The 25,660-nt window shown below is 37.2% G+C and overlaps 1 protein-coding gene across 3 annotated transcripts in view; it reads right to left on the bottom strand.

The window, feature by feature from the left end:
- The window catches only part of Ift52 (intraflagellar transport 52), a 38,818-nt gene extending 13,248 nt beyond the window's left edge, over positions 1 to 25,570 (bottom strand). Inside the window, exons 1-9 of one of the 3 annotated variants that reach the window (XM_046432960.2) lie at positions 25,417 to 25,570; positions 23,274 to 23,398; positions 21,317 to 21,404; positions 14,799 to 14,928; positions 14,435 to 14,510; positions 10,510 to 10,581; positions 6,383 to 6,509; positions 4,371 to 4,457; positions 2,799 to 2,867 (exon numbers count right to left, since the gene is read on the bottom strand). In XM_046432960.2, coding sequence (XP_046288916.1) covers positions 2,799 to 2,867; positions 4,371 to 4,457; positions 6,383 to 6,509; positions 10,510 to 10,581; positions 14,435 to 14,510; positions 14,799 to 14,928; positions 21,317 to 21,404; positions 23,274 to 23,398; positions 25,417 to 25,437 — 795 coding nt within the window. In that variant the 5' untranslated portion in view covers positions 25,438 to 25,570. Of the gene's footprint in view, positions 1 to 2,798; positions 2,868 to 4,370; positions 4,461 to 6,382; positions 6,510 to 10,509; positions 10,582 to 14,434; positions 14,511 to 14,798; positions 14,929 to 16,268; positions 16,346 to 21,316; positions 21,405 to 23,273; positions 23,399 to 25,416 lie in introns of those variants that run through there. The other 2 variants (XM_046432961.2, XM_058575683.1) reach the window with 2 other exon arrangements.
- Between the last annotated feature and the right edge of the window lie 90 nt (positions 25,571 to 25,660).

Below are 25,660 nucleotides of genomic sequence, written 5' to 3'. Positions count from 1 at the left end.
TTGATCTTCTGTTTCACCAAATACTACTTGACAATGAGATAATATCTGAGTTTAAAATCCATTGCAATATAATAAGGTTTGATCTAAAATCGTAGGAAGTTCAGATTTTCACAACTTCTCTCTTTACAATGTTACTGGATGTAGCATTTACCTTTCTAAAGTCATACAATACAAAGCACAATTGTCACCAGGTCTCACATCTGGAAGATACAGGCATGATTTGAGAGAAATCCCTTAACACTACAATCTTCCCCTGGTTTCATATGAATGCCTTTCTGAATTAGTCTTGGGTCAGGTGTGATGGACAGTGAAGAACAGGGCAGCAGGAAAGGAAAGGCTCCAAAACCAGCCTGACCTGGAATTGACCTAATTGCAGACCTTAAAGGATTTCCCAATTAGTTTTCTTGGCTAAAAACCAGGAATGACAGAAACTTAGCAGGAGCAAGGTGTCACACAGAAAAGGAACAGATGCAGCCTCTCTTAGCACAGCTCCATTGACCCAACTATCTCACTAGGATTGGCAGCTATAAAAGATACTGCCCACTCTGGCCTAGGTACTGTGAGAGCTGAAAAGTGAATTCCATGCTGTACCCCAGTCATTTAACTTTGGGGACATATATAATTTTTCAAGAGAAATTCAAGTAAAATATCCATATACTTAATGTACCCAAATAAGGGAATATCTCAGCAGCTCTCGTGTTTCCTAAGGCAAACAGCTTCTAAAAAGCCACAGCTGAGGGAAGAAGCAGTCAGTGGACGGCCATCTCTGACAGAATACCTTCTTGCCACAACTGTTACCCACAGCTGAAAAATCATCTTCTTTTCATTTCAGAGTTTAAGAAACAGAAAATCAATTAAATAGGAACAGGCTTTGAATCAGGAAGACCTGGGTTTGTGTCCTACCTCTGCATTTGCCTACTGTTAGAGCACATTGCAAACTTGTAGAATTTCAGTTTCCTCATCCATAAAATGGGAATGCGACCATCCATCTCCCAGGATTATCGTGAGAATTAATACAATGATCTATGTGTAAGTGTATGACATACAGGGGCTGGGAATATAGTAAATGTGAAAATTTTTAAAAGCTGAGCTGGGAGTGTAGCTCAGTGGTAGAGCATGGACTAGCATGTGTGAGGTCCTGGGTTTGATCCCCAGTCCCTCAAAAATAAATAAATAAATAAATAAATAAATAGGTTAATAGATAAATAAATAAATAGGTCGATAGATAGATAGATAGATAGCTTACATAGCATGGTTTTAGTATAGTAAGTGAATTCAGTTTAGTAAATAAATTCCCATCCATTAAAACAGTCCTCAAAATCATCCTGTGAGATACACAGCACAGGTATCAGAATTCCTGCTTTACAGATGAGATTCCAGAATTAAAAGATGTCAAAAAGAATCTGCTACAGTCCCAAGATCAGTGGTGGAGCCAGACCTGGAATTCAGGTTACTGGTTTCCATTCTAATGATCATATTACCTTGTCTCAATTACCATACTGCCTTTTAGAATTATTTTAAAAGACAACAAAATTACAGTTTAAAACTTAAATTCTAATAATATGAATTTTTTCATGAAAAAAAATTATATTTTTTTGTATTTTTAAGAGAAATCCTTTTTGACAGATATTTATTTATTTTTAATATCTGACATGAACAATTTAGAAGAAAAAAAATTGTTTTGGTCAGCTGACTCTACTGTTATGGGTCCATGGGGAGGTAGACATCATGGTAGAAGGGTATGGCAGAGGAAAGCTACTCAGCTCATGATAGTTGGGAAGCAGAGGTAGATAACTCATTTTATTTTTTAAAATTTATTTTATTTTTCCTGTGTTGGGGATTAAGCCCAGGGCCTCAAACATGCTAGGCAAATGCTCAACCACTGAGCTCCACTCCCAATCCCATAGCTGTCTTTAATATATGAATTATATATGCATCTAGGTTGCAAAGAAAGTGGAAGATGCATGGAAGTTTATATTTTTTTAAATTTTTTTCACAGTTATTACATATGCATTTAGATTGCAAATAAAATGGGAGATGTGTAGAAGTTTTTATTTTTTTAAATTTTTTCACAATTATACTTTAGAGAAATTCTGTTTTGTTTTTAATATATACATATATATTTTAATTATAGATGGACCTTTATTTATTTACTTACTTATTTGTTTATTTATTTATATGCAGTGCTGAGAATTGAACCCAGTGCCGTACACATGCCAGGCAAGCATTCTGCCACTGAACCACAACCCCAGCCTAATAACTCATTTTAAAAGATTGAGCCAGAAAGCATATTTTAAATTTTAGTTCTTATATGTATATATGGGCTACCACCCTAATTAATAATATGATTAATTATATAATTTAGCTGGGAGGTCGTGGCACATACCTGTTATCCCAGTGACTCCAGAGGCTGAGGTAGGAGGTCTTCCTCTACCCCCCAAAATCACTTTTTTCCCTCTTATATACAAGACAGACATATGTTCCTTTGGAACTATTAGAAGTGGTAGTGAAAAGCGGATCCATTTTTTAATTTATAAATTTCTTCTTCTTCTTCTTCTTCTTTTTTTTTTTTTGACATCAGGGATTAAACCTAGGGGCACATAACTACTGAGCCACATCCCCAGCCTGTTTTTTTAAATTTTGAGACAGGGTCTTGCTAAGTTGCTCAGGGCCCAAGTTGCTGAGGCTGGCTTTGAACTTGCAATCTTCCATCTCAGCCTCCCAAGGCACTGGGATTATAGTCATGTACCATTATGCCAGGCTCATTTTTAAGTTTCTAATGATTCACAACTTCCTACCTCTGGGTCCTCAGCATCAATCTGATTTAGGTGAATGTCTCCTGTTGTGAGCCACTGGAAAACAACATCCTGGATTTAAAAAATAAACACAGAATTAGATACCTGGTTATTTGGAAAAGCTAAAGGTCAGAGAGTTAAGTCAATCAAGAAAAAATAATAAAGGAAAAAGACTAAACCAATGATTCAGAAAAGTAACGAGACTTCTATTGGTGATATCATATGAAAACTTAAAGGTTTTCTTCTCCTAATACAACCTTTATTGTCAGAAATTCATCATTTACCTTAGGACACTCTAATACTTAACCGTAAGCCAAAATTTATTAAAACTTGTTCACAATCCTGAAAAAACCTTTTAATATGATGGCAGTCTGATCTTAAAAAGTATGGCTACTAGCCAGGCACAGTGGCACACGCCTGTAATCCCAGCAGCTTGGGAGGATGGTGAACTCAAAGCCAGCCTTACCAAAAACGAGGTGCTAAGCAACTCACCCTGTCTCTAAATAAAATACAAAATAGGACTGGGGACGTGGCTCAGTGGTCAAGTGCCCCTGAGCCCTGAGTTCAATACCCAGTACCAAAAAAAAAAAAAAAAAAAAAAAAGTATAGCTACTAAAAAGCAGAATATCTAAGAGCAAGGTACTATGCCAACATGTGTGTAATCCTAGACACCCAGGAAGCTGAGGCAGAACGAGCACAAATTCAACGTTAGCCTAGGCAAATTAAATTAACAATAAAGGGCTGGGGATGTTGCTCAGTGATAGAGCACCCGGGTTCAATCCCCAGTACCACAGGGAAATAAAAAAGAACATCTAGCTCTCCAAGACTACATCTAGAGGCACTAGAACTTCATGAGGATTCTACATAAATCAGACCTTAATAAGACTCTCAATACAACCCTTCTAAAATGGAAGGAGTCAATTTCATTAATGCGTATACCTTCCTGTGACAAGTAAGCCACTGGAATCCCACAATGTACAGCTCTGTGAAGGTATCTGCTTCCCACTCTGCTGTCCTTTACACTATTCTGATAGAATAACTGCAATGTCTTTACTTCATTGCCCTCAGTCAATGTTGTACATAAAGTTCCTAACTTCCATGCACACTCTCAGCCCTTCCTCTCCATTCTCCCTTCACTCCTTGATTCAGTCTTTATTCTTTTTACCCGGTTGACTTCACCAGCCTCTTAACTGGCTCTGGCTGCCCCTTTCTCATTCCACACAAATGACAGAAGGATCTGACTATGCCCAAGGCTGCTGCAAACCCTAAAAGGGTCCCCATAGCTTCTGGCATAAAGTTCAAGTTCTGGAGCTTTACACTTAAGGTCCTTATTAAGCTTGCTCCTCTCAGGGTTGGCTCCCATCCCTACTTGGCATGCTTAGAAATATATTTCTGGATTAATCTGAATGTCATTCTTTTTCTTCATGTACTATAAACTTTTTCTAAGCAAGGGACTATGCCTGAATCTCTGTATTCTTAGTGCCACCATATAATGGATTCTGAAGAGATGGTTTTAAATCAGTAAAGGTGTTTACCAACATTAATACATCAATTTGATGACAGAGAAAAGCTCACCATGATTTTGCTGTTTTCTTCTTTATCCAAATACTGGTCACTGAACATGTGACATGAGCCAAGCACTGCCAGCTTCCCGCCTTGGTTCTACTAATGACAAAGCACTGTCAGATACTCAGATCCCAAAACACTGCATGAATCCTAGTCCCTCAACATTTACCACCAGAATCATGTCAGCAACTGTCTTACATACTAAAAAGTGCCAATTCACATTAGGATTTTAACAGTCTATCAATATCCACTGTGATGACAACTACAACTTACTTGGCCTCTCATTTTAGACATATCTATATTTTCCCACTTAATTTTAACAAAAAGTAATATAAATTGGTTTGCCAGCCTTTTCCCAATGTTATCATATAAATGGAGATCATAGTTTTTTTTAATGCTGGGGATAGAATCCAAAGCCTTGCACATGCTATGTAAGCATTCTACCGCTGAACTATTCTCTCAGACCAATAACAATTTTAAAGGGGGAGAAAAGGCAAACCCAAACATATTCTATCCGAATTTCAAAGACATTTATAAGTACAAAAAAAAAAAGAGAGTTTAAGATTCAAACAGAAAACTAAATTATCAATATGAAAAGTTCACAAAAAGAAATATCAACTGGTTCATAAGAAAAAACTTCAATATTAGTAAAAGTACCTATCAGATTAATAAATATAAAAAAGACTATAAAGTGTTGGTCAGGTTTAGTGAAATGAGTTCTTTCACACACTGCTGCTCAAACTGTCACACACTGCTGCAACAACTGTCAACATATGCAACAAAACAAACTGAAATACACAAAAAAGTCTACCTGCAATGTTATATCCATAACTATATCTAATTATGTCACAAATAATTAGAAATAAATCCAAATGAAACACAAGGTAAAGGAGACAGGAGTGGTGGCACACACCTGTAATCCTAGTTACTCAGGAGGCTGAGGCAAGAGGATCACAAGGACAACCTTGGCAACTTAACTAGACCTTGTTTGAAATTTTTAAAAATTGTTTAAAAAGGCTGGGTATGTATCTCAATGGTGGATCACTTGCCTAGTACGAAAGAAGCCCTGGATTCAGTCCCCCAAATTGTCAAAACAAGAAAAAACAAAACAACAACAAAAAAAGAAATCAAATAATCATAGTTTGCAGTATTAAACCACCAGGGCCCCTTAAAATACTATCTCATTTTCATTTGTATGTATAAACTGACAGTTTATATAAACTATTTCCACATCTCAAAAATAACACTTTAGTTTTAAAATAATATTTCAGCTATTTGGAAGTGAAAACTACCATAATAGCCACATGAATTTTGTTTAAATCTTTCACAGCATAGACATTTATTTACTTCCTAAGAAAAATGAGAGCTTTAAATAAGAAGAGGAAAGAAAACTAGATCTCACAAAGAAAAACTAGGAATGTGTAGACCAAGGGATATTTAAGTCCCTTGAAAAAACAGAAAGGTCAGCTGATGAATTCCATGTCTTATGGACAGATGAAGGTAAATTCAGCAAAATGTGAATTAAAAGGCAGTGGGAAAATGACAGTATAACATAGAAACCTCTGGACCACTGTTGCCACACTCCATGTTTCTCCAAATGAGAACTAGACAACTAGTCTTCTGATATGTTCTCCTGGGATAAACCAAAACAAAAGCAGCATAATTCTAGCCAATTTTGTGTAGTTAACTCCCCCTTTTCCTAAATGGATTCTCAGTACTCTGAGAGTGAGGACACAGAATAATAGGACAAAGTTGGTTGAGAGTTATAAACAGATACCCTCACACTATTGTGGAAAAACTTTAGACTTAAAATAAGGGGTAGGTTTAGGATTTGACACCATTGATTATAAGATGACCCACTGCTTCCCATGAATAAAATGTGGATACCTAAAAACCACTTCATTGGATTGACATAAAGATCAGTGAGAAAATATGTGAAATTCATATACAAAATGACAAGAAGTTTTTAGTATTTCAATAATAAAAATAACATACACATCCATATTTAACGAAAGTTGTACCTTTGAGTGATAAAAAGCCAGAATGGGTCTGTTAAGTGGGAAGCAGACAGAACCTGTGGACAGAACAGCCACTGCTGGTTTCATGACACTCAAGGTGGCACCAAAAGGATAGACAAAGGTGAGAGCCCTGTAAGAAATTAGAGGAACACATACAAATGCTTATGAAATATATTTTTAAAATCTGAAAATAAACTTAAGTGTTTTTTGAGCAAAACTGATTCACCATAAAATACAATTTTTTTCCTAAGCTTGGGTTAGTTAACTCAAAAACTGGGACAACTATAGTTACAAGTTTAATGTGGTATCTTAGCAAATATCAATGTGAACTAACAGAAAAGTGCAAATGATTATAACCGGAAAAAGTAAAGTAGCCCCAACGGAGCAGGAAGCAACCAGGGGCCTCATCTAAGAATGACCTAGAGTTTCACATGAGCCTGTTCTGCATAATAATGTCTTAAAAGTATATATTTTCTTCTTCCTCGGATTTGGCTGCTACAATCTCTAAGAATGTCTATCATGGGAGGGCATGTCACCAGGTGAATGCTTACATGAATTGGGGGGCATATATGTACTTCACACTGGACACTGCTACAAAGACTTGCCTTGGAGTCCCTTCTCTACTCTCCACTAACACAGACTTAAGAGCATCTAGCTTGATGCAGATGCACACATCTATAATCCCAGCAACTCTGGAGGCTGAGGTAGGAGGATCATAAATTCAAGGTGAGCCTCAGCAACTTAGTGAGACTGGTCTCAAAATAAAAAATATAAAAGACTAGGAAAGCAGCTCAGTGGTAAAGTACCTTGGATTCAATCCCCACGTGACCAAGGGCAAAGTACTTCTAGAAACTATGGGGTGCAGATCCTGAGGTGAGGCTAACCCATATAGGAGGGGTTAGGGTTTTACTGAAAGTTGGAGCTCTGCAAACGTAGCTGTTTGAAGGAAGTGATCTCAGAATGGAGACAAACAGTAATCTTAAATTCAGAGCATAAATTAGAGACTGCTGGGTAGGGGAAATCATGGAGAAAGCATCCATGAGGAATCAAGATTTTAATTTTCCTATTCCTTTGAACCATGAGAAACCTCTTCCTACCTTAACTTTAAAATTATTTCCTGCCAGGGTTAGTTTTCCCCAACCCTTCAGTAAAGTCTTGTCTACCCTTATGACTTCCATGGTCACGCCATGGGAGAGAAGCCAATACCTGCCAACATTCTCCATTCTCCTCCATCTGCCCCTAGCGCAGCCGCATCCGACTAAGTAGAGACTACAGCCCTGAGTTCTAGGCCAGGAGCACAAGGAAATCACCAGCTGACCATGGAATAACATTTAAGTGGAAGAAATAGTCACATGAATGTCAGTGTGAATTCTACCACCATCCCCACCATTTCCCCCAAATTCACTCAAAGGAGATAAGCTGACTGTATGTTTTCTATGAATTTTGTTACTGATTTTTGACCATTAAAAATTTTTTTTCTCATCATTTATAAGAACTCTGTGTACTGCAAATTTTTCTCAGTTACGTATTCACTTTCAGGAATATTACCCCATAAAAGATGAACTTTACATAAAAAGTTACAAAAATCTAGGAATTAAAGTAATGTGGACAGTCAGAATGACAGTTATCAAGAATACAAACAACCATAAATGTCGGCCAAGGATGTGGGAAAAAAGGCACACTCATTCATTGCTGGTGGGACTGCAAATTGGTGTAACCAATCTTGAAAGCAGTATAGAGATTCCTGAGAAAACTTGGAATGGAACTGCCATTTGATTCAGCTATCCCACTCCTCTGCTTAGACCCAATGGACTTAAAATCAGCATACTATAGTAATTCAGCCACATCAATGTTTATAGCAGCTCAATTCACAATAGCTAAACTGTGGAAGCAACCTAGATGCCCTTCAATAGATGAATGAATAACAAAACTGTGGTATATATATACAATGGAATATCACTCAGCATTAAACAATAAAATTATGGCATTTGCAGGTAAATAGATGGAGCTGGAGAATATCATGCTAAGTGAAGTAAGTAAATCCCAAAAATCCAAAGGTCAAATATTCTAAGTGGATGTTGATCCATAATGCAGGGGAGAACATGGGAAAAATAGAGGAACTTTGATGGAGCAAAGGAGAAAGAGGGGAGGAGAGAGGGTATGGGGGTAGAAAAGATGGTGGAATGAGATGAACATCATTACCCTAGGTACATGTATGACTGCACATATGGTGCAATGCTACATCAAGTGTACAACCACAGAAATGTAAAGTTGTGCTCCTTTTGTGTACAATGAATCAAAATGCATTCTGCTGTCATATATACCTAATTAAAATAAATGAAAAAAATAATGTAGAACTAGTGAATTAAAAACAAATAATATGGATTAGAATCAAACTCCAAATATAGGTGCAAGGTGTGAATTATACATATAGTAAGTAAATATTTCAAATTATTGGAGATGGATGGCATAATTTCAGCTACTTGGAGAAACATATCCATTTTTATATCACATCCTAAAATATATCCAGATGGATTAAAAATGTATTCAAAAACAAGACCACAAAAGTGCAAAAAAAATGTGAATATTTCATAATCTTAGGATAGGAAAAACCTACTCCCATGTGCTAATAATCAAAGAAATGCAAACTAAAAAAGAAAAAAGAGATACCATTTTTACTAGAATACTCCATGCTGGCAAGAGAGGAAAAGGGGACGTGTTCATAGGAACTGTAAGTGCTGGCAACTGCCTGAAGGCAACTGGGCAATGTATCACAGTTGACATGTGTCAATAAGATGACTTTTGACTCAGAAATTCCAATGCTACCTTATTAAAATACTAGCAAAAGTGCACAAAAACTATACCAAGATATTCACATGTGCTTTTTATTTGTAACATATAAAAACTTGTTTATAACCATATGGAGCAGAGGTCAACTGCTGCATTCTCCCTTGAATGTGTGTTCCTTGCTTTATCCCAAAAGCTTCTCACTGTCAAGTTGGTTGGCACCCTCCCCTGTATGCGTATTTCTTACTTTATTCACAAAGACGTCTCTCTTTTGAGATAGCCTACATTCTCTCCTAAAGGTGCATTTGCTTTCCTAAATAAATCTGTCTCAGAAAAAAAAAAAAAAAAGTACAGGTTCTGGAGCAAATGCCTAGGTTTAACCAAAGTTCTAACACTCAGGTAAATTTGGGCTATTACCTCTTTGTATTTCATCTCTAACTGTCTGTGGTTGTTGTGAATATTAAATGAAGTAATATATATCTATTACACAGTAAGTGCTCAAATAAATGTTAGGTAGTATTATTAAGGCAAAATATTAGCCAGGCACAGTGGTAGAGACCTATAATTACAGCAACTTGGGAGGTTGAGGCAGGATTACATGTTTGAGACCAGCTTCAGCAACTTACTGAGACCTTGTTTCAAAATAAAAACTAAAGGGGCTGGGATTGTGGCTCAGTGGTAGAGCGCTTGCCTAGCCTGTGTGAGGCACTGGGTTCGATTCTCAGCACCACAAAAATAATTAATAAAGGGCCACCAACAACCAATAAAATATCTTTAAAAAGCTAGCCATAGCAACTTAGTGAGGCCCTAAGCCACTTAAGTGAGACCCTATCAAACAATTTTAAAAGGGGCTGAGGATTTAGCTTAGTGGTAAAGTACCCCTGGGTTTAATCCCTAGTACCCTCCCCCAATCAAAAAAAAAAAAGAGAGACAGATTATCTTCAGGGGAGAGGCATGGATTTAAAATGCAGAACTTTTACTTTCTGCCTTTCTTTTTTTTTTTTTTCTGTACTGGGTTTTGAACCCAGGGGCACTTAATCACTGAGCCACATCCCAAGCCCTCTTTTTTGAGACATGGTCTCACTAAATTCTTAGGGCTTCAGTAAGCTGCTGAGGCTAACCTTGAATTTGCAATCATTCCTGCCTCAGCCTCCTGAGATGCAGAGATTACAGGGGTACCGCACTGCCTGGCTACTTTCTTCCTTTTGAACTGTTTAAACTGTTTTTATTTATTAATTGGTGAGAATTACTTTTGTAATTGGGAAACTCTTTTCACTTTCAAAAGGAAAATCCTTTGAAATGATAAATCCATCCTCCTCAAATGGCTTGAGAAACACACTCACTGGGCATTGTTTCCACTGCTCTCATCATCAATGATTCCAGGAACGGTTTTTCCTGCAGCTCGGCTAATTTCCCTTGAAGAAAAAAAATGAAAACCTGGTAAATAAAAAAAGTGGAGAATCTCATATTGCATTCATTAATAGGAAATGTGAACCAGATGTGAGGATTTTGTACACTTTGTGACACATTTTTTTGAGCCAATAAATTTTTTTTACAGATAAAATATGGATTTATGAATAGTAAAATACAGCATTCAGAATTAAAAAAATCTGTACAACTCAAAGTAAGGGAAAAGTAATTTTAAAATGTCCTAAAAATTCAGATATTGCATGAAAAAGCAACAAGACTTGGTTAAAATGATACAAAGCTCAGTCTCTGACCATAATGAAATAAATAAGAAATCCGAAAAAACAGAAGAAAATTCAAGGTATCTGAAAACACACAGAAATTAATTAACACATTAATAAATAACAGTGGATTAAAGAAGAAATCACAAGGGAAATTAGAAAATAATTTGAACGAAAATGAAAACATGAAATAATTCAAGTTATTCAGAGCATATTCTTTAACTACTACAGAATTAAAAATCAACACCAGGAAGATATCTGAAATACTTCCAAATATTTGGAAACGCACACACTTCTGGAGACAGCATATTGCTGGGACTAGTTTTTGTAATCCGATCTGCCAGTCTGTCTTTTGATTGACGAGTTTAAGCCATTTATATTTGATATTATTATTAAAAAATTATTTTTATTCCCCGTCATTTTATTTCCAAGTTATTTTAATTTGAATTGTTTCTCCTTTGACTATTCTTCTAGTGCAGTTCCTCACTTTGTTTTTCATTTCTGCAAGAAATATTTTGAGTATGTTTTGTAGTGCAGGCTTTTCAGCTGTGAATTCTTTTAACTTCTGTTTATCATGGAAGATTTTTATTTCACTGTCAATTTTGAAGCTTAATTTTCCTGGGTATAGTATTCTTGGCTGGTATGCATTTTCTTTCAGAGCTTAGTGTGTATTATCCAAGGCCACCTAGCTTTGGGGTTCTGAGTTGAGAAATCAGCTGAGATCCAGATTGGTTTCCCTCTAAATGTAATCTGACGTTTTTCTCTAGCAGCCTTTAAAATTCTATATGTCAGGTGTTTTCATAATAATGTGCCTTGGTGTGGGTCTGTTTTACTTTTGTATATTTGAGGTCCTATAGGCCTCTTGTATTTGATTTTCCACTTCATTCTTTAAGTTTGGGAAATTTTCTGATATTGCATTTCATTGAAAAGATTGTGCATTTCTTTGGTTTGTATCTCCAAGCCTTCGTCTATTCTACCACTGAGCCACAACCCCAGCCCAGTCAACTTTATTTTCAAGATTACGTATTTTGTCTTCATTGCCTGAAACTCTTTGTCTTCCAAGTGATCTAATCTGTTGGGGATGCTTTCCATTGAATTTTTAATTTGTTTTACTATTTCCTTCAATTTGAGGATTTGATTTCTTTTCAGAATCTCTCTTTATTGAAATGATCTTTCACAATCTGTATTTTCTCTGATTTCACTCCCCTTACAGCACCCTTTACCTTGCAGAGAAGTTTAACTATGTATATTCTAAACTCCTTCTCTGACATTTCTTCCATTGTGGTGTCGATGGATTCTATTACTGGAATACCTTGGTTTGTTTGGGCAATTTTTTCCTTGCTTTTTCATATTGTTTGTGTATCAAACCATCTAACGGTGGGGATCTGAGGCAGTAAGTCTCTACCCTGTGGATTTAGTGTCCCTGAAGGTTTCTAGTACCTCAGCAGTGAGGGGGAGACAAAACAACAACCAATGCAAACAATATACAGCATTAAACCAAACAATTCCTGCTATGACGTCTACAATGTTAATTGTCACATTAAATAGAAATTATATGGTAGTTATTGCCTAAAATAAAGACAGTAAGTTTGTAAAAGAGTTTTTACAGTTTCAAATAGTAGACAGGGAGAAAAATAAGTGATATAGAATATAGAATGTGATGATTATGAGGGAGGAAGAAAGAAGATAGAAGAAAAAAACTAAAGGAAGAAGGAAAAGACAATAGTAGGGATTGACTGTTAGCAGAAGAAAGAATTGAGTGAAACAGATGAGAGAAAAAAAATATATAAATATTTTAAAAATTAAAAATAAAAGAGTACAAAACAAAACTGAAATATACTAATCCTATCCTCAAAAAAAAAAACATGAAAAATATGCTTCAAAAATGCTAGGGGGCTGGGATTATGGCTTAGCAGTAGAGTGCTCACATAGCACGTGCGAAGCACTGGATTCAATCTTCAGCCCCACATACAAATAAATAAATAAAATAAAGGTATTGTGCCCAACTATAACAAAAAAAAAAAAAAATTACAAAAAATGCTAGAAATGAGAAAAAAACATGAATATGTATAAATGTTCATGAACCATTAAGGTAACAATTAAACAGAGGAAAAAAACAGAAAAAAAAAAATCCTGACAGAAAGTGAAAGAATTGTTTTCTTGGAGTTCAAAAGATTCTCAGCTTCTCTTTCAGCAGCATTAGGTTGGGTAATCTGGAGCATGATGCTTCACCCTCCAGGTAGACTGTTGAAGTCAAAGAGGTAATCTGGAGGCAGAGTTTAGGCTTACGAATGCTCCAGAATCTTCGCGGAATGCCAATTGCTTTGGATTTTTAAAATCAAAGCAACTCCAGGGCCTAGCAATTGCCAGTCTACCCTGGAAGACTGCACCCCAGGGATCCCCCTGTGTTCCACTCATTTGCCAAGTCTTAGTCCACTGCTTCTCTGCTTTCTTGGCTTCACGCCACAAAGCAGCCAAGAAAGCAACCTTCTCTATTCCACCATCTTGAAACCTCTCCAGGACACAATTTTTTAAAAATTAAAGTATACCTACACAACCACACCTTTTTCAGGAAGCTTGCAAAAGTTAAGATTAAAATATTAGGATCAGTTCTTTTTCTTGAGTCCTGAGGAAAGAGTGCATCTCCCTAGACCCACATTCTAGACTATCCTCAGGGTCAGTAGAGTGAGTACCTGGCACATGACATGTTCAGGTGTGAAATGAATAATTTTGAATGTGAACAAAAGCTCACAGGGACACTGAATGTTGCCCCTCCTGCATTCATTTCCTGTTTTCTAAAAGCCCCTAATCTGTTTTAGACAGCTGAGAAAAAAACTGACTCAGGCCAGATCAAACAGATTCAATCTCATGACTATTCTTGGTGATAATGCTCAGACCAAATAATGCTTTCTTGCCCTAGACAGCATGCAGAACCTGTTTAAAAAAAAAAAAAAAAAAAAAAAAAAATCAGCCCACACATATAGAACTTCTAGGTTAGGGTTAGGGTTAGGGATAGGCAAGGCCCTGGGTTTGATCCTCAGCACCACATAAAAATAAATAAATAAAATAAAGGTATTGTGTTCAACTACAACAAAAAATAAATACTAAAAACAAATTTTAAAAAAAAACATGTAAATATAAATGCACACAGGATAATAATATAGGGATAATATACTCCCTATAAAAGATTTCCAGGCTTATCTTTGAGCATAATGAACTGTAAAGCCAAAAGAACTGAAGAGAAATGAAATTAGAGCCCTGTTGACATGAATCTTTCAGTCAATCCTTAACCAAACCTGCCTTATTTCTGGGCTTTTTCAACTACATGAGTTAACAATCTTTTTGTTTAATCCCATTTGGACAGGGTTTTCTGTTAATTGTAACTGAAAGTATCCTAACTCACAAAAAGAGAACATGAACTAAGGTTGCAAAAGATGGAGGAATATAATTCAATGAATAAGTAGTAGTAATAAAATAAAATAAATTAGAATAAAACAAAAAGCCAAGAAAGAGAGATGGGGCAATGAAAATAGGTGAGAAGAGATAAGAGTCATCTATCTTGGCTTCTCAACATGCTTACCTGTTCAACACTCCATTGGAAACTAGAGCTTCCTTAGGATGGAAATACTTGTAATATACATTTCTAACCACAGCATCTTGTAGGAAAGAGAGAAAAACATGCATTTAAGATTAGAAATAAGTTTGATGTTATAGACTCATACAAATTTTGACCTGAAAGAACCTAGAACTCTGTTGCAATCCCTTGAATTTTATCAATGGAAGAAGCCTAGGTAGGCCTAGAAAGCTAACTGCTGGGGAGCCCAGAATGCTGAACATATGACTTCAGCCCAGACCTTTTTCCATTGGACCAGTGGGCCTAGAGGACCCCACTACAAACAATAAATAGAAAATCACTGCCTCTATTAAGGATTAATAATAATCACCATTATTAACCATGATTCCATATTCTTCTAGTAGAAAATTAATGTTGGTGTCAAATCTGGTTTCTCCACCTTCTCCTAGCATCACAAGGATATCTCCACCATTGTCAAGGTACTTCTTCAGGACCTCAAACTACACAAAGAAAAAAAAATCAATCTTTGAGTACACATACTCAAAAGACTTCTGACCAAAACATTTTTACTACAAGTAAAACTTTACTAAAAAATAAACACTTCAAACCTTTTATAAAACATGTAAATATACGGGCTGGGGTTGTGGCTCAGCGGTAGAACAATTGCCTAGCACGTGCAAGGCCCTGGGTTCGATCCTCAGCACCACATAAAATAAATAAATAAAATAAAGGTATTGTGTTCGACTACAACAAAAAATAAATACTAAAAACAAATTTAAAAAGAAACATGTAAATATAAATGCACACAGGATAATAATATAGGGATAATATACTCCTTATAAAAGATTTCCAGGCTTATCTTTGAACATAATGCTTCAAAATACTCAAATTGAATTGTCATTTTCAAAATTGACCATTAGGACAACAAAGCAAAAGTGTAAAACTATTAATTAAAAGAAATTCACAGATCTTCATTTAGTGCATCCCTAGTCTCAAACTACTAGATACAAGTTACACCTACTCTCCCAAAAACTAAAAATGTCCCTAGACACTGCCAAATGTCCCATTAGAAGGAAAGAAGGGGGGGCTGGGGATGTGGCTCAAGCGGTAGCGCGCTCGCCTGGCATGCGTGCGACCTGGGTTCCATCCTCAGCACCACATACAAAGAAAGATGTTGTGCCCGCCAAAAAACTAAAAAATAAATGTTAAAAAATTCTCTCTCTCTCTCTCTCTCTCTCTCACTTTAAAAAAAAAAAAAAAAGAAGGAAAGAAGGAAAACTATCCCAGCTGAGAACCATAAATCTAGATCATACCTTCCCTTCACTGCCTGCCAAGAATATCAGGCTGAAGCCATTTCACACCTCATCAGGGAGGAATTTTGTTCAAGGTCATCAACTGACCAAACCACAGTGAAAAATTCAAGTTGTTGGCTTATCTCCTGGAAAGCTCTCTCACTCTCAAAAAGCTGAAGAGGCAAGAAAATCTGAAGTCGATCTTGCTGATCCATCCTGAGGAAACTATCTAATCCAATAGTTTGAGACAGAATCTTGCGAAGTTGCTGAGGCTGGCCTCAAACTTGCAATCCTCCTGTCTGGGCCTCCCAAGTTGCTGGGGTTACACAAATAAAGCTGGGCTCCCCAACGTGCCCAGCTTTATTTTTTTCTTTTGAGAAAGGGTCTTATTAAGTTACTGAGGGCCTCAAACTTGCAATCCTACTGTTTCAGCCTCCTGAGTTCTGGGATTACGGGCGTGTACCACCATACCTGGCACAGACCAATAGCTTTTAGTTTTCTTCACTAAATAGTCCACCAGGAAAGAACCTGGACACTGTGGTGCTCACCTGTTATCCCAGCTATTTCAGAGGCTGAGGCAGGAGGAATGGAAGCTCAAGGCCATGCTCAGCAACTTAACAAGATCCTGTCTCAAAAACAAAAAGGGGTACAAATGTAACACAGTGGTAGAGCACCCTGGGTTCAATTCCCAATATCACAAAAGAAAAAATATATATATAAATATGCACTCTAATATGCGTATATCTATATACATGTTTTGTTTTCTATATGCTCAGAACATAGTTTTTGCTTGGGGAACCATACTGGGACTTGGAACCTATGACTGTGTGGTTCTAGAATTTGTCTATGGTATCTAAATGCAGTGGGAAAACAGTTGGTATTGGTATCTTTTGTGTCCTACTCACTGACTGGCATTTTGAGAAAGATAAATGAAAGACTTGGTATGTAAATAATGAGTTCCACGATGCAATGTGGAAGCAAATGTGGGATATTTTATATAATTGACATCGTATGATCCAGGCCTATGGCTCTCAGCAGAGGCATTAAAACCATTTAGCAGGTACTTTGAATTGTCCTAACATTAATACTTAAGAAAATTTTAGTGGGTGGTGGGCAGGTATGCCAAGGCCCTGCAGTGCTCAGACCAGTCCTCCCCATAGTGAAGAACTAACCCACAACATTTGAATGTCACATGGGTTTAACGAAATAAAACAACAACAAAACATAAACTGATCCTAGAATCTAACTCCAATTTATATATAAACAAAAAATATTTTTACAAACCAAATTCTCAGGTATACAACTACCATGTAAATTAAGGGAAGAAGTTTACTTTATTTTTCTCAGCAATTTACCAAGAATTAGACAATATTTTGGCAAATTACATCACAAGTGGCAATGTGGCTCATGATCTGAATTACCAATACAACACACCTGCATCAGCTCAGTTTTGTACCTGTCCTGTTCATGGTGATTCTATGTATATGTTTAGCCATTATTCAAAATGTCAAATATAAAGAAGTGTTCTAGTGGACACATGCCCAAACACTCACAAACTGAAATATGCATTCTTTTAGTGTATACATGCTGAAACATATACAATACAAAGTACATATATTCTTTCATAAATCATCTTCCTTTCTTTTTATTATAGTTAGGCTACTGTGTTGACTTGTTTTAAATAGTAGTGGGTTATATTATCTATGCATTACAATTTAGGATAGTATTTATAATCAGGATACAATGGTGAATCCTGGTTTTTGTGTTTTTTTTTGTGGTGTGGGAATTGAACAAAATAACCCTGTGCGTGTGAGGCAGGCACTCTACCAACTGAGCTATATCCCCAGCCCTATGGATGCTGTTCTGACACGTTGGAAAATACTCAGCTGTCATGTGGTCACCTAGTGGTGGCCAAATACTATCACCAAGTGAGTTAGGGTAGTTGAGGTGAGAAATGGGGAAGACTCTTCAGCCTGACCAGACACAGATGTCTGTCCTGATACAAAAGCTTCTGAAGGACAGTATCAAGGAAGTGTCACCCAATTACCCATTATTAGTTTTCTAGGAGGCCAGCAATGATCAGGAAAGAATTGATCCTTTCTCTTGAGGAAGATCCCTGCCACCACAGGGATCAGCCCTCTAGAAGAATAAAAACAGGGGATGTTGGTTCTCAGAAAGAAGTCAAAGGCTCTTCTCTTCCTTTCCATCTCTCCTCACTCTAGCTCCAAACAAAAGGTATGGTGCCAGCAGTGGTCTGGCAAGAGGACATTTTATTAGGCTAAAGTTCCAAAGAACTGTATTTTTGTGGATTTGTCTCTGTGTCTTCTATTCTGTACCATTGGTCTACATTTCTGTTTTGGTACCAATATCATGCCATGTTTGTTACTATAGCTCTGTAGTATAGTTTAAGGTCTGGTATAGTGATGCCTCCTGCTTTACTCTTCTTGTTAATGATTGCTTTAGCTATTCTGGGTCTCTTATTTTTCCAAATGGATTTCATGATTGCTTTATCTATTTCTATGAAGAATGCCAGTGGGATTTTAATAGGAATTGCATTAAAACTGTATAGAGCTTTTGGTAGTATGGCCATTTTGACAATATTAATTCTGCCTATCCAGGAGTATGGAAGGTCTTTCCATCTTCTAAGGTCTTCTTTAATTTCTTTCTTTACTATTCTGTAATTTTCATCGTAGAGGTCTTTCACCTCGTTTGTTAGATTGATTCCCAAGTTTTTTTCTTTCTTTCTTTCTTTTCTTTTTTTTTTTTTTTTTTTGAGGCTATTGTGAATGGGGTAGTTTTCCTAATTTCTCTTTCAGTAGATTCATCCTGATACATAGGAATGCATTTGATTTATGGGTATTGATTTTATATCCTATTACTTTGCTGTATTCATTTATTAGTTCTAGAAGTTTTCTAATGGGATTTTTTGGATCTTCTAAATGTAGAATCATGTCATCAGCAAATAGTGATAGTTTGAGTTCTTCTTTTCCTATTCGTATCCCTTCGATTTCTTTCTCCTGTCTAATTATTCTGGCTAGAGTTTCAAGGATGACGTTGAATATAAGTGGTGAAAGAGGGCATGCCTGACTTGTTCCAGTTTTTAAAGGAAATGCTTTCAATTTTTCTCCAATTAGAATGATATTGTACAACCAGAAGAATAAGAAATTATACTCCATTTATGTAAATGGGTAAAAAATGCATTCTACTGTACTGTATGACTAATCAGAACAACAACAAAAAAGTCAAGGCAAGGCAAAGAAAAAACAAATAAAATTAAGTTAACATCTAAAAAAAAAGTTCCAAAGAACTAAATCTGCCTCTCGAGGATTCATGTCTTTTGGAAGCCTGAAGTAAGGCATGGCTTGGTGTCTGTCCCCACTTGGAAAAAGGCCCACTCACCAGGCTCTGATCCTCCCTCTGGACAGCGTGCTTTCCTGAGACTGCCTCCTTTGAGGCAAGGACCTCTGGTTTCCTTAGCTACAGAAGGGAGGTGGCCCAACAAGTTATAAAGTATTCCTTCTTTGCAGGCTTTTGCCCTCTGTGATATATTTCCCTCAAGGTCTCAGTGGGTAGAGGCAGCTGGTTGCCTCCAATCTCAACAATAATTCCTATTCCTTCTCTCAATTAACCTGATCAGTTATGTCTCCATGCTTCTAAAAGACATGAATCCTTGAGAGGCAGACTTGGTTCTTAGAAACATTTTTTTTTTTAAGACATTAACCTATTTTATTTATTTTTTTTTTCTTTTCCTTGCCTTGACTATTTTTGTTGTTCTAATTAGTTGTACATTACAGTAGAATGCACTTTGACACATCTACATAAATGGAGTATAATTTCTCATTCTTCTGGTTGTACAACGTCATTCTAAATGGAGAAAAATTGAAAGCCCTCTATAAAAACAGTATTCTTATAAAAACTTGAGAAAATAGGTATTCTAGAAATGTACCCTTGCAAATCTCCTCCCACTGGCCCCACCTAGAGTAACAACAGGAGACCCCAGCCAGCCTCCACAGGAGAAGCCCGGCCTTGCCTCAACTTCCCTACTCCCCACACCTTCCACAAGCATCAGGGCACTTCCTGCAAGTCTCTGTTAGAAAGGTACTTGATGTGTTCTGGGTTTTTAAATTTTTATTAATTGTGGTAAAATACAATTAACCATTTTTAAATGTTAAACACACTACCACTGTCATGTTACCAATCTTCAGACTCTTTTCATCTCTCAAAACTAAAACTTTAGAGCTAGGAATATAGCTCAGTTGGTAGAGTGTTTGCCTTGAATACACAAGGCACTGGGTTCAATCCCCAGCACCACCAAAAAAAAAACTAAAACTCTATACCTATCAACAATTCTTCATTTCTTCCAGGCCTGCAACCACCACTAATTTCTGGCTCTGTGAATTCAACTACTCATGTAAGTGAAATCACATGATATATTTGGTTTTTTTTAATATTTATTTTTTAATTTTAGGTGGACACAATATCTTTATTTTACACTTAGGTGGTGCTGAGGATCGAACCCAGTGCCTCATGCATGCTAGACGAGTACTCTACCACTGAGATACAACCCCAGCCCCCCTTTTTTTTTTGCACTGGCCAAGGGTGCTTTACTACTGAGCTACATCCCCAGTTCTTTTTTTAATTTTTTATTTTGAGATAGGATCTCAGTAAGTTGTGAGGGCCTTACCAAATTGTTGAGGCTGGCCTCAAACTTGTGATCCTCCTGCCTCAGCCTCCTTATTCTTAGGGGTTATAGGCAAGTGCCACAGCACCTGGCCAGTATTTGTCGTTTTATGACTACCTTAGTTCACTTGCCATAATGGCCTTAAAGTTCATCATGTTGTAGCATTTGTCAGAATTTCTCCCCACCCCTTTTTTTGGTACTAGGGATAAAAGCCAGGCCCTTGCTCATACATAATACCACAAAGCTATGCTCCAGCTCCTTTCTAAGGTTGAATAATATTTCCAGCAGGTATATACCACATTTTGCTTATCTATTCATCTATAAACAGACACTTGAGCTATTTCCATCTTTTAGCTATGATGAAAAGTGCTGCTATGAACATGAGTGTACAAATTACTCTTTGAGCTTTTGCTTTCAATTTTTTTTGGATGCATATCCAGAAATGAGATTGTGGAACTCAATTTTCTCAATTTTGAACATTCAAAAATCTCATTTTGGAACTGCCATACTGTTTTTCATTAATAGTTTCACCATTTTATATTGCTACCAACAGTATAAAAGGGTTCCAATTTTTTTCATATCCTCATCAACACAATTTTTAGCATGGGTTTTATATTTATCATTTTTTATCTAGTCCATACAACAGAATTGAGAAAGTTTAATTTTAAATGAAGTTTTACTATTTTCAAACAAAAATATGGCAAAGAAGTATGACTAATATTTGATTAGCCCTCTCTATGTGTTTGGCACTTTACATGGATTATCTCAGTTATCACCACAATTTCATGATGAAGTCAAAGATGAAGTGACCACCTTCAGGCAACACAGTAAGTGGAGAAGCAGGATGTAAGTCCAGGGTTTCAGAGCCCATTCTTCCTAACACCACGAAATTTCTTCTTTATGGATACTTCTTACCTCAGCTGCAGTAAATTTTTCCCTTGGCCCAGCTGTAATCCATAGTTTCACTCCAATTAGCTTCTCAGATGTGATTTCATCTTTTAAACTGGAAACATGATATTAAAAGTAAATGTTAGGTCCATAATTTAAACCAACTTATGAACTACTTTAGCATCTTGGCTGTATGGAACCAAGGCCACAGAGGTCAAGAGATGCAGGAGCTTAGAGGTACATCAAGCAGCCTCCCTCCCAAAGTGAGAATCCCCTCCTCAGCCTGCCAGAGTCATACAGCCTCTAAAATACTTCCAATAAGCAAATGTATTCAAATTAAACAATGCTAAGACATGAAGAAGTCCTCCAGCCAGGGGTGGTAGCACTGTAATCCCAGCAAATACCAAGGCTAAGGCAGAAGGATTGCAAGTTTATAAGTCCCAGGCCAGCCTTGGCAATTTAACAAGGTCATGTCTCACAATAAAAAATTTAAAAGAGGTGAGGATGCAGCTAATTCACAGGACTGCACACACACGTACACATGTACACACACATACATACACATGTACACACACATACATACACACACACATAAAAAAAGTTTTCCAACTACTAATTCAGTCATCTCTTATCTCTTCCATCTATTAGTTTATATGACCGTTTAATACATTCATACTCATGAAGAATACATACACATATTTATAGCAGAACAATTCACAACGGCTAAACTGTGCAACCAACCTAGATGCCCTTCAATAAATGAATGGATAAAGAAAATGTGGTATATATACACAATGAAATATTATTCAGCATTAAAAGAGAATAACATCACGGCATTTGCAGGTAAATGGATAGAGCTGGAGAATATTATGCTAAGTGAAGTAAGCCAATCCCAAAAAACCAAATGCCAAATGTTTTCTCTGATATAAGGAGGCTGATTAATAATGGGATTGTGGGGAAGCACGGGAGGAATAGATGAACAAACTCTAGATAGGGCAAAGAGAAGGGAGGTGAAGGGAGGGGGAGTGGGGGTAGGAAAGATGGTAGAATGAGAAGGACATCGTTTCCCTAAGTACATGTATGAAAACATGAATGTCATGACTCTGTGTACAACCAGATATATGAAAAATTGAGTTCTATATGTGTAATATGAATTATAATGCATTTTGCTGTCATATATAACAAATTAGAATTAAAAAATACATACACAAATACACACACATAAAGACAGAGATGTTCTCATTTAATTCCCATTTTTCCTTTCCCTAAACTGAAGTATCAATTCAAGTTAAAATATGGAGAAAGGCTTCAACATCTCTCTCTCTCTCTTTTTTTTTTTTTTTTTTTTTGGCAGTGCTGGGGATTGAACCCAGGCCTCACTCATAAGCCCTTTATCACTGAGCTACATCCTAAACTAAACTTTTTTTTCCCCCCAGTGCCAGGGATCAAACCCAGGACCTCACACATGCCAGGCAAGCATTCTACCACCACTGAGCCACATCCCTAACCTTCAACATCTTATTATATGTATATAATAAGAAAACTTTTTGTTTTTGATTTTTAGGACAACTTAATATGGTAATTGGCAATTTTTTGAAAGATGTTTTAATAATAATTCATTTACTTTTGAATATATACTCAAAATATACATATATATTTTGAGGGGAGGGATACTAGGGATTGAACCCAGAGGTACTTTACCACTGAGCTACATGCCCAGTTCTTTTTATTTTTTATTTATTTTTTTTAAGGCAGGGTCTCCTAAGTTGGTTAGAGGATCAAACTTGTGATCCTCGTGCCTCAGCCTCCTTAACCACTGGGATTATAGGCATGCCCCACTATGCCCAATCTTTTGAACAATCTTTAAATTGAGTTCTTTACACCTAACCAATCTATCTTTCATAAGAAAATCAAGACTTTTCAGTTTCACCAGTAGACAAACATTACTTAGAAGCAAAAATAATGCACACAAGATTCAACTCACTTCTGAATCTTCCAATTACACCGAAGTCTTTTCTGCATGGATTTATAGCCATTGTTGGTGGTAAACACCTCCTTTTTGTATGCATTGAAAAGAATGGTGCTCCGAACCTCCCTATCCATGGTTACCTTATGGGAAAAAGATATCAGAAAAACAATAAACAATATTACAAAGAAAGACCCCAAAAGAAATAAATAGTTGCCTTTCAGCTCTCTCTCACCCTTTCTCCTCTCTCTCTCTCTCTTTTGCTTTTTGGGTTTTTTTTTTTTTGGCAGTGTTGGGGATTGAACCCAGGGCCTCACACATGCTAGACAAGTGCTCCAACAGTAAGCTACATCCCTAGCCTTTCATTTCTAATTTATCAAAGAAAGGTTTACAACTTCAACCTATCTAGGACACTCTTACAATCTCAAAAGTTGAGAGTGAAATATAGAATTACAGCTACAGAAACCAAAGGCCAAACCAAACCCAGCTTATTCCTGGCTTTTGCTTCCATGTTCTTACCCTGGCCCTCCAACAAGCCTACTTCCATCACTTTGCCCACCATGACCCTGCTCTTGTGGGCCTGAGACCACATTTCCAAATTGTTTTGTCACTGCTAACTGCTACTAGGGTGGAATATAGCCTTCTAAATATCTCTCCCTCTCTCTCTCTCCATATATACATATATATTTTTAACAATTTTATTTTACTAAATAGGATCTGATCATACACACTATTGTCCAACACAATTTTTCCAATTAACTTTGTATATTTGACATCCTTCCATGTCAATACATATAGACGTATCACATTCTGCTAAATAGCTATACAAATTCCATTTTGTGGATGTACCACAATTTTTTTTATGAATTATATGCTGATTGGTATCTGTCATTTTTTCCAAAAATTTTGCTAGTAAAATACTAAAGATACCCTTTGTTTATTTTTTAATGTTTGGAATCACACAGGGCCTTGTGCCTGCTAGGCAAGTACTCTACCATTGAGCTAAACCCCCAGCCCTAAAAACATAATTTTTGAACAAGATGTTTTTATAACTCTGTACATTTGTAAAATAAATTCCTGTTTTTTGAATGGCTAAGTCAACATACAAATTGCCCTCCAAAAAACTGTAATCATTTGTACTTCCATTAACACTAATACATTTTTGATTTCAGACAAATCCTTTCTATTTCCAGTTTTCGTCAACTTTGCTGATAAAATACAGCATTCCCTTATCCTTCATGGTTTTTCTTTCTCAGGTTTTGGCTACCAGAGGTCAACTGTGATCTGAAAACATGAAATGAAAAATTCCAATTTGTAAGTTTTAAATTGTGAGCCACTGAGAGTGGCATGATGAAATATCACACTCTCTCTCTCTGTTCTGCCCTGGATGTGAATCATCCCTTAGTCCAGTGTACCCATGCTTTACACACTACCCAGCTGTTGAGTCAATTAGAAGCTGCTTCAGGTATCAGACTGATTGTCTTGATACTGCAGTGCTTGTGTTCAAGTTACCTTTATGTACTAATGACACATATTTCTGCTTTTGCCACTGGTTATTTTCTGGCAAAGAACAAAAACCTAGGAAAAGGCATTAAACTTCTTTTGTCATTTTATGGTTTTTAAAGGGAAAGTGCAATGAAAGCTACAATTTCAGTTAACGGCTTATTGTGGTTGCATCCCTGGAGAGGGCAGCAGACCTGAGGGGCTGACCTATTAAAATGACTCAGAAATGAGCTTCCTTGAGGATGGGAAAGGACTTTAACACAACAATAATAACATTAAAACAATATCTCCCCAACTATTCTCTAGCCTTCTTTTCAATAATCTTACTAGTCCAATCAGGACTTTCCCAGAAGAGTGATGAAGAGACCAAGGGTGGCAGCAATGAAAGGAGACCTACACCATACGTCTGCTCATCCAACGCTTTCACACTCAACAGGACGATTAAAAACCCGCGCAGTCCGAGGCGATGGAGATTCGAGCCCAGTCCGAGATCCAGGACCCGGCCTATTTACGCGCGCTCGGTTCCTTTACCCCGGCCAACCTCCGATTTTCCTGAAGGCTGGCCCAGGAGCCTCGTGGGCAGTCCGGCTAGGCCGCCGTTAGCCCCTAAGCCGCCCCATCGCCCGGGCCGACCCCTTCCAGTAGGAGTCCTTCCTACCTGAGGCCCAGTGACCACCATCTTCACCTGACGTCGCCCAACATCCCGCGGACAGGTATCCAAGGCCGCCTAGCAACTGCGAAGACGCTCCAGCGCTCGAGAAGGCGTGTCCCGGAAGTGGAACTCCGCGTGGAGCGCAGCGACGTGATGACGACAGAACGGCAGCTGCGCGTTTGCCGCGGGCCTCAGGCGCGGGCGGGACTAATGTGGGATTTATGGGAGGAGGGGTAAATACAAACCCAAC

Source organism: Marmota monax, unplaced genomic scaffold, assembly GCF_021218885.2.
Source record: "Marmota monax isolate L192 unplaced genomic scaffold, Marmota_monax_Labrador192_F-V1.1 WCK01_AAM20220418_F8-fsc00014, whole genome shotgun sequence".
Classification (NCBI taxonomy): domain Eukaryota; kingdom Metazoa; phylum Chordata; class Mammalia; order Rodentia; family Sciuridae; genus Marmota; species Marmota monax.
The sequence above is the reverse complement of the archived record's forward strand: the minus strand, read 5'-3'. Positions and strand labels throughout refer to the sequence as shown.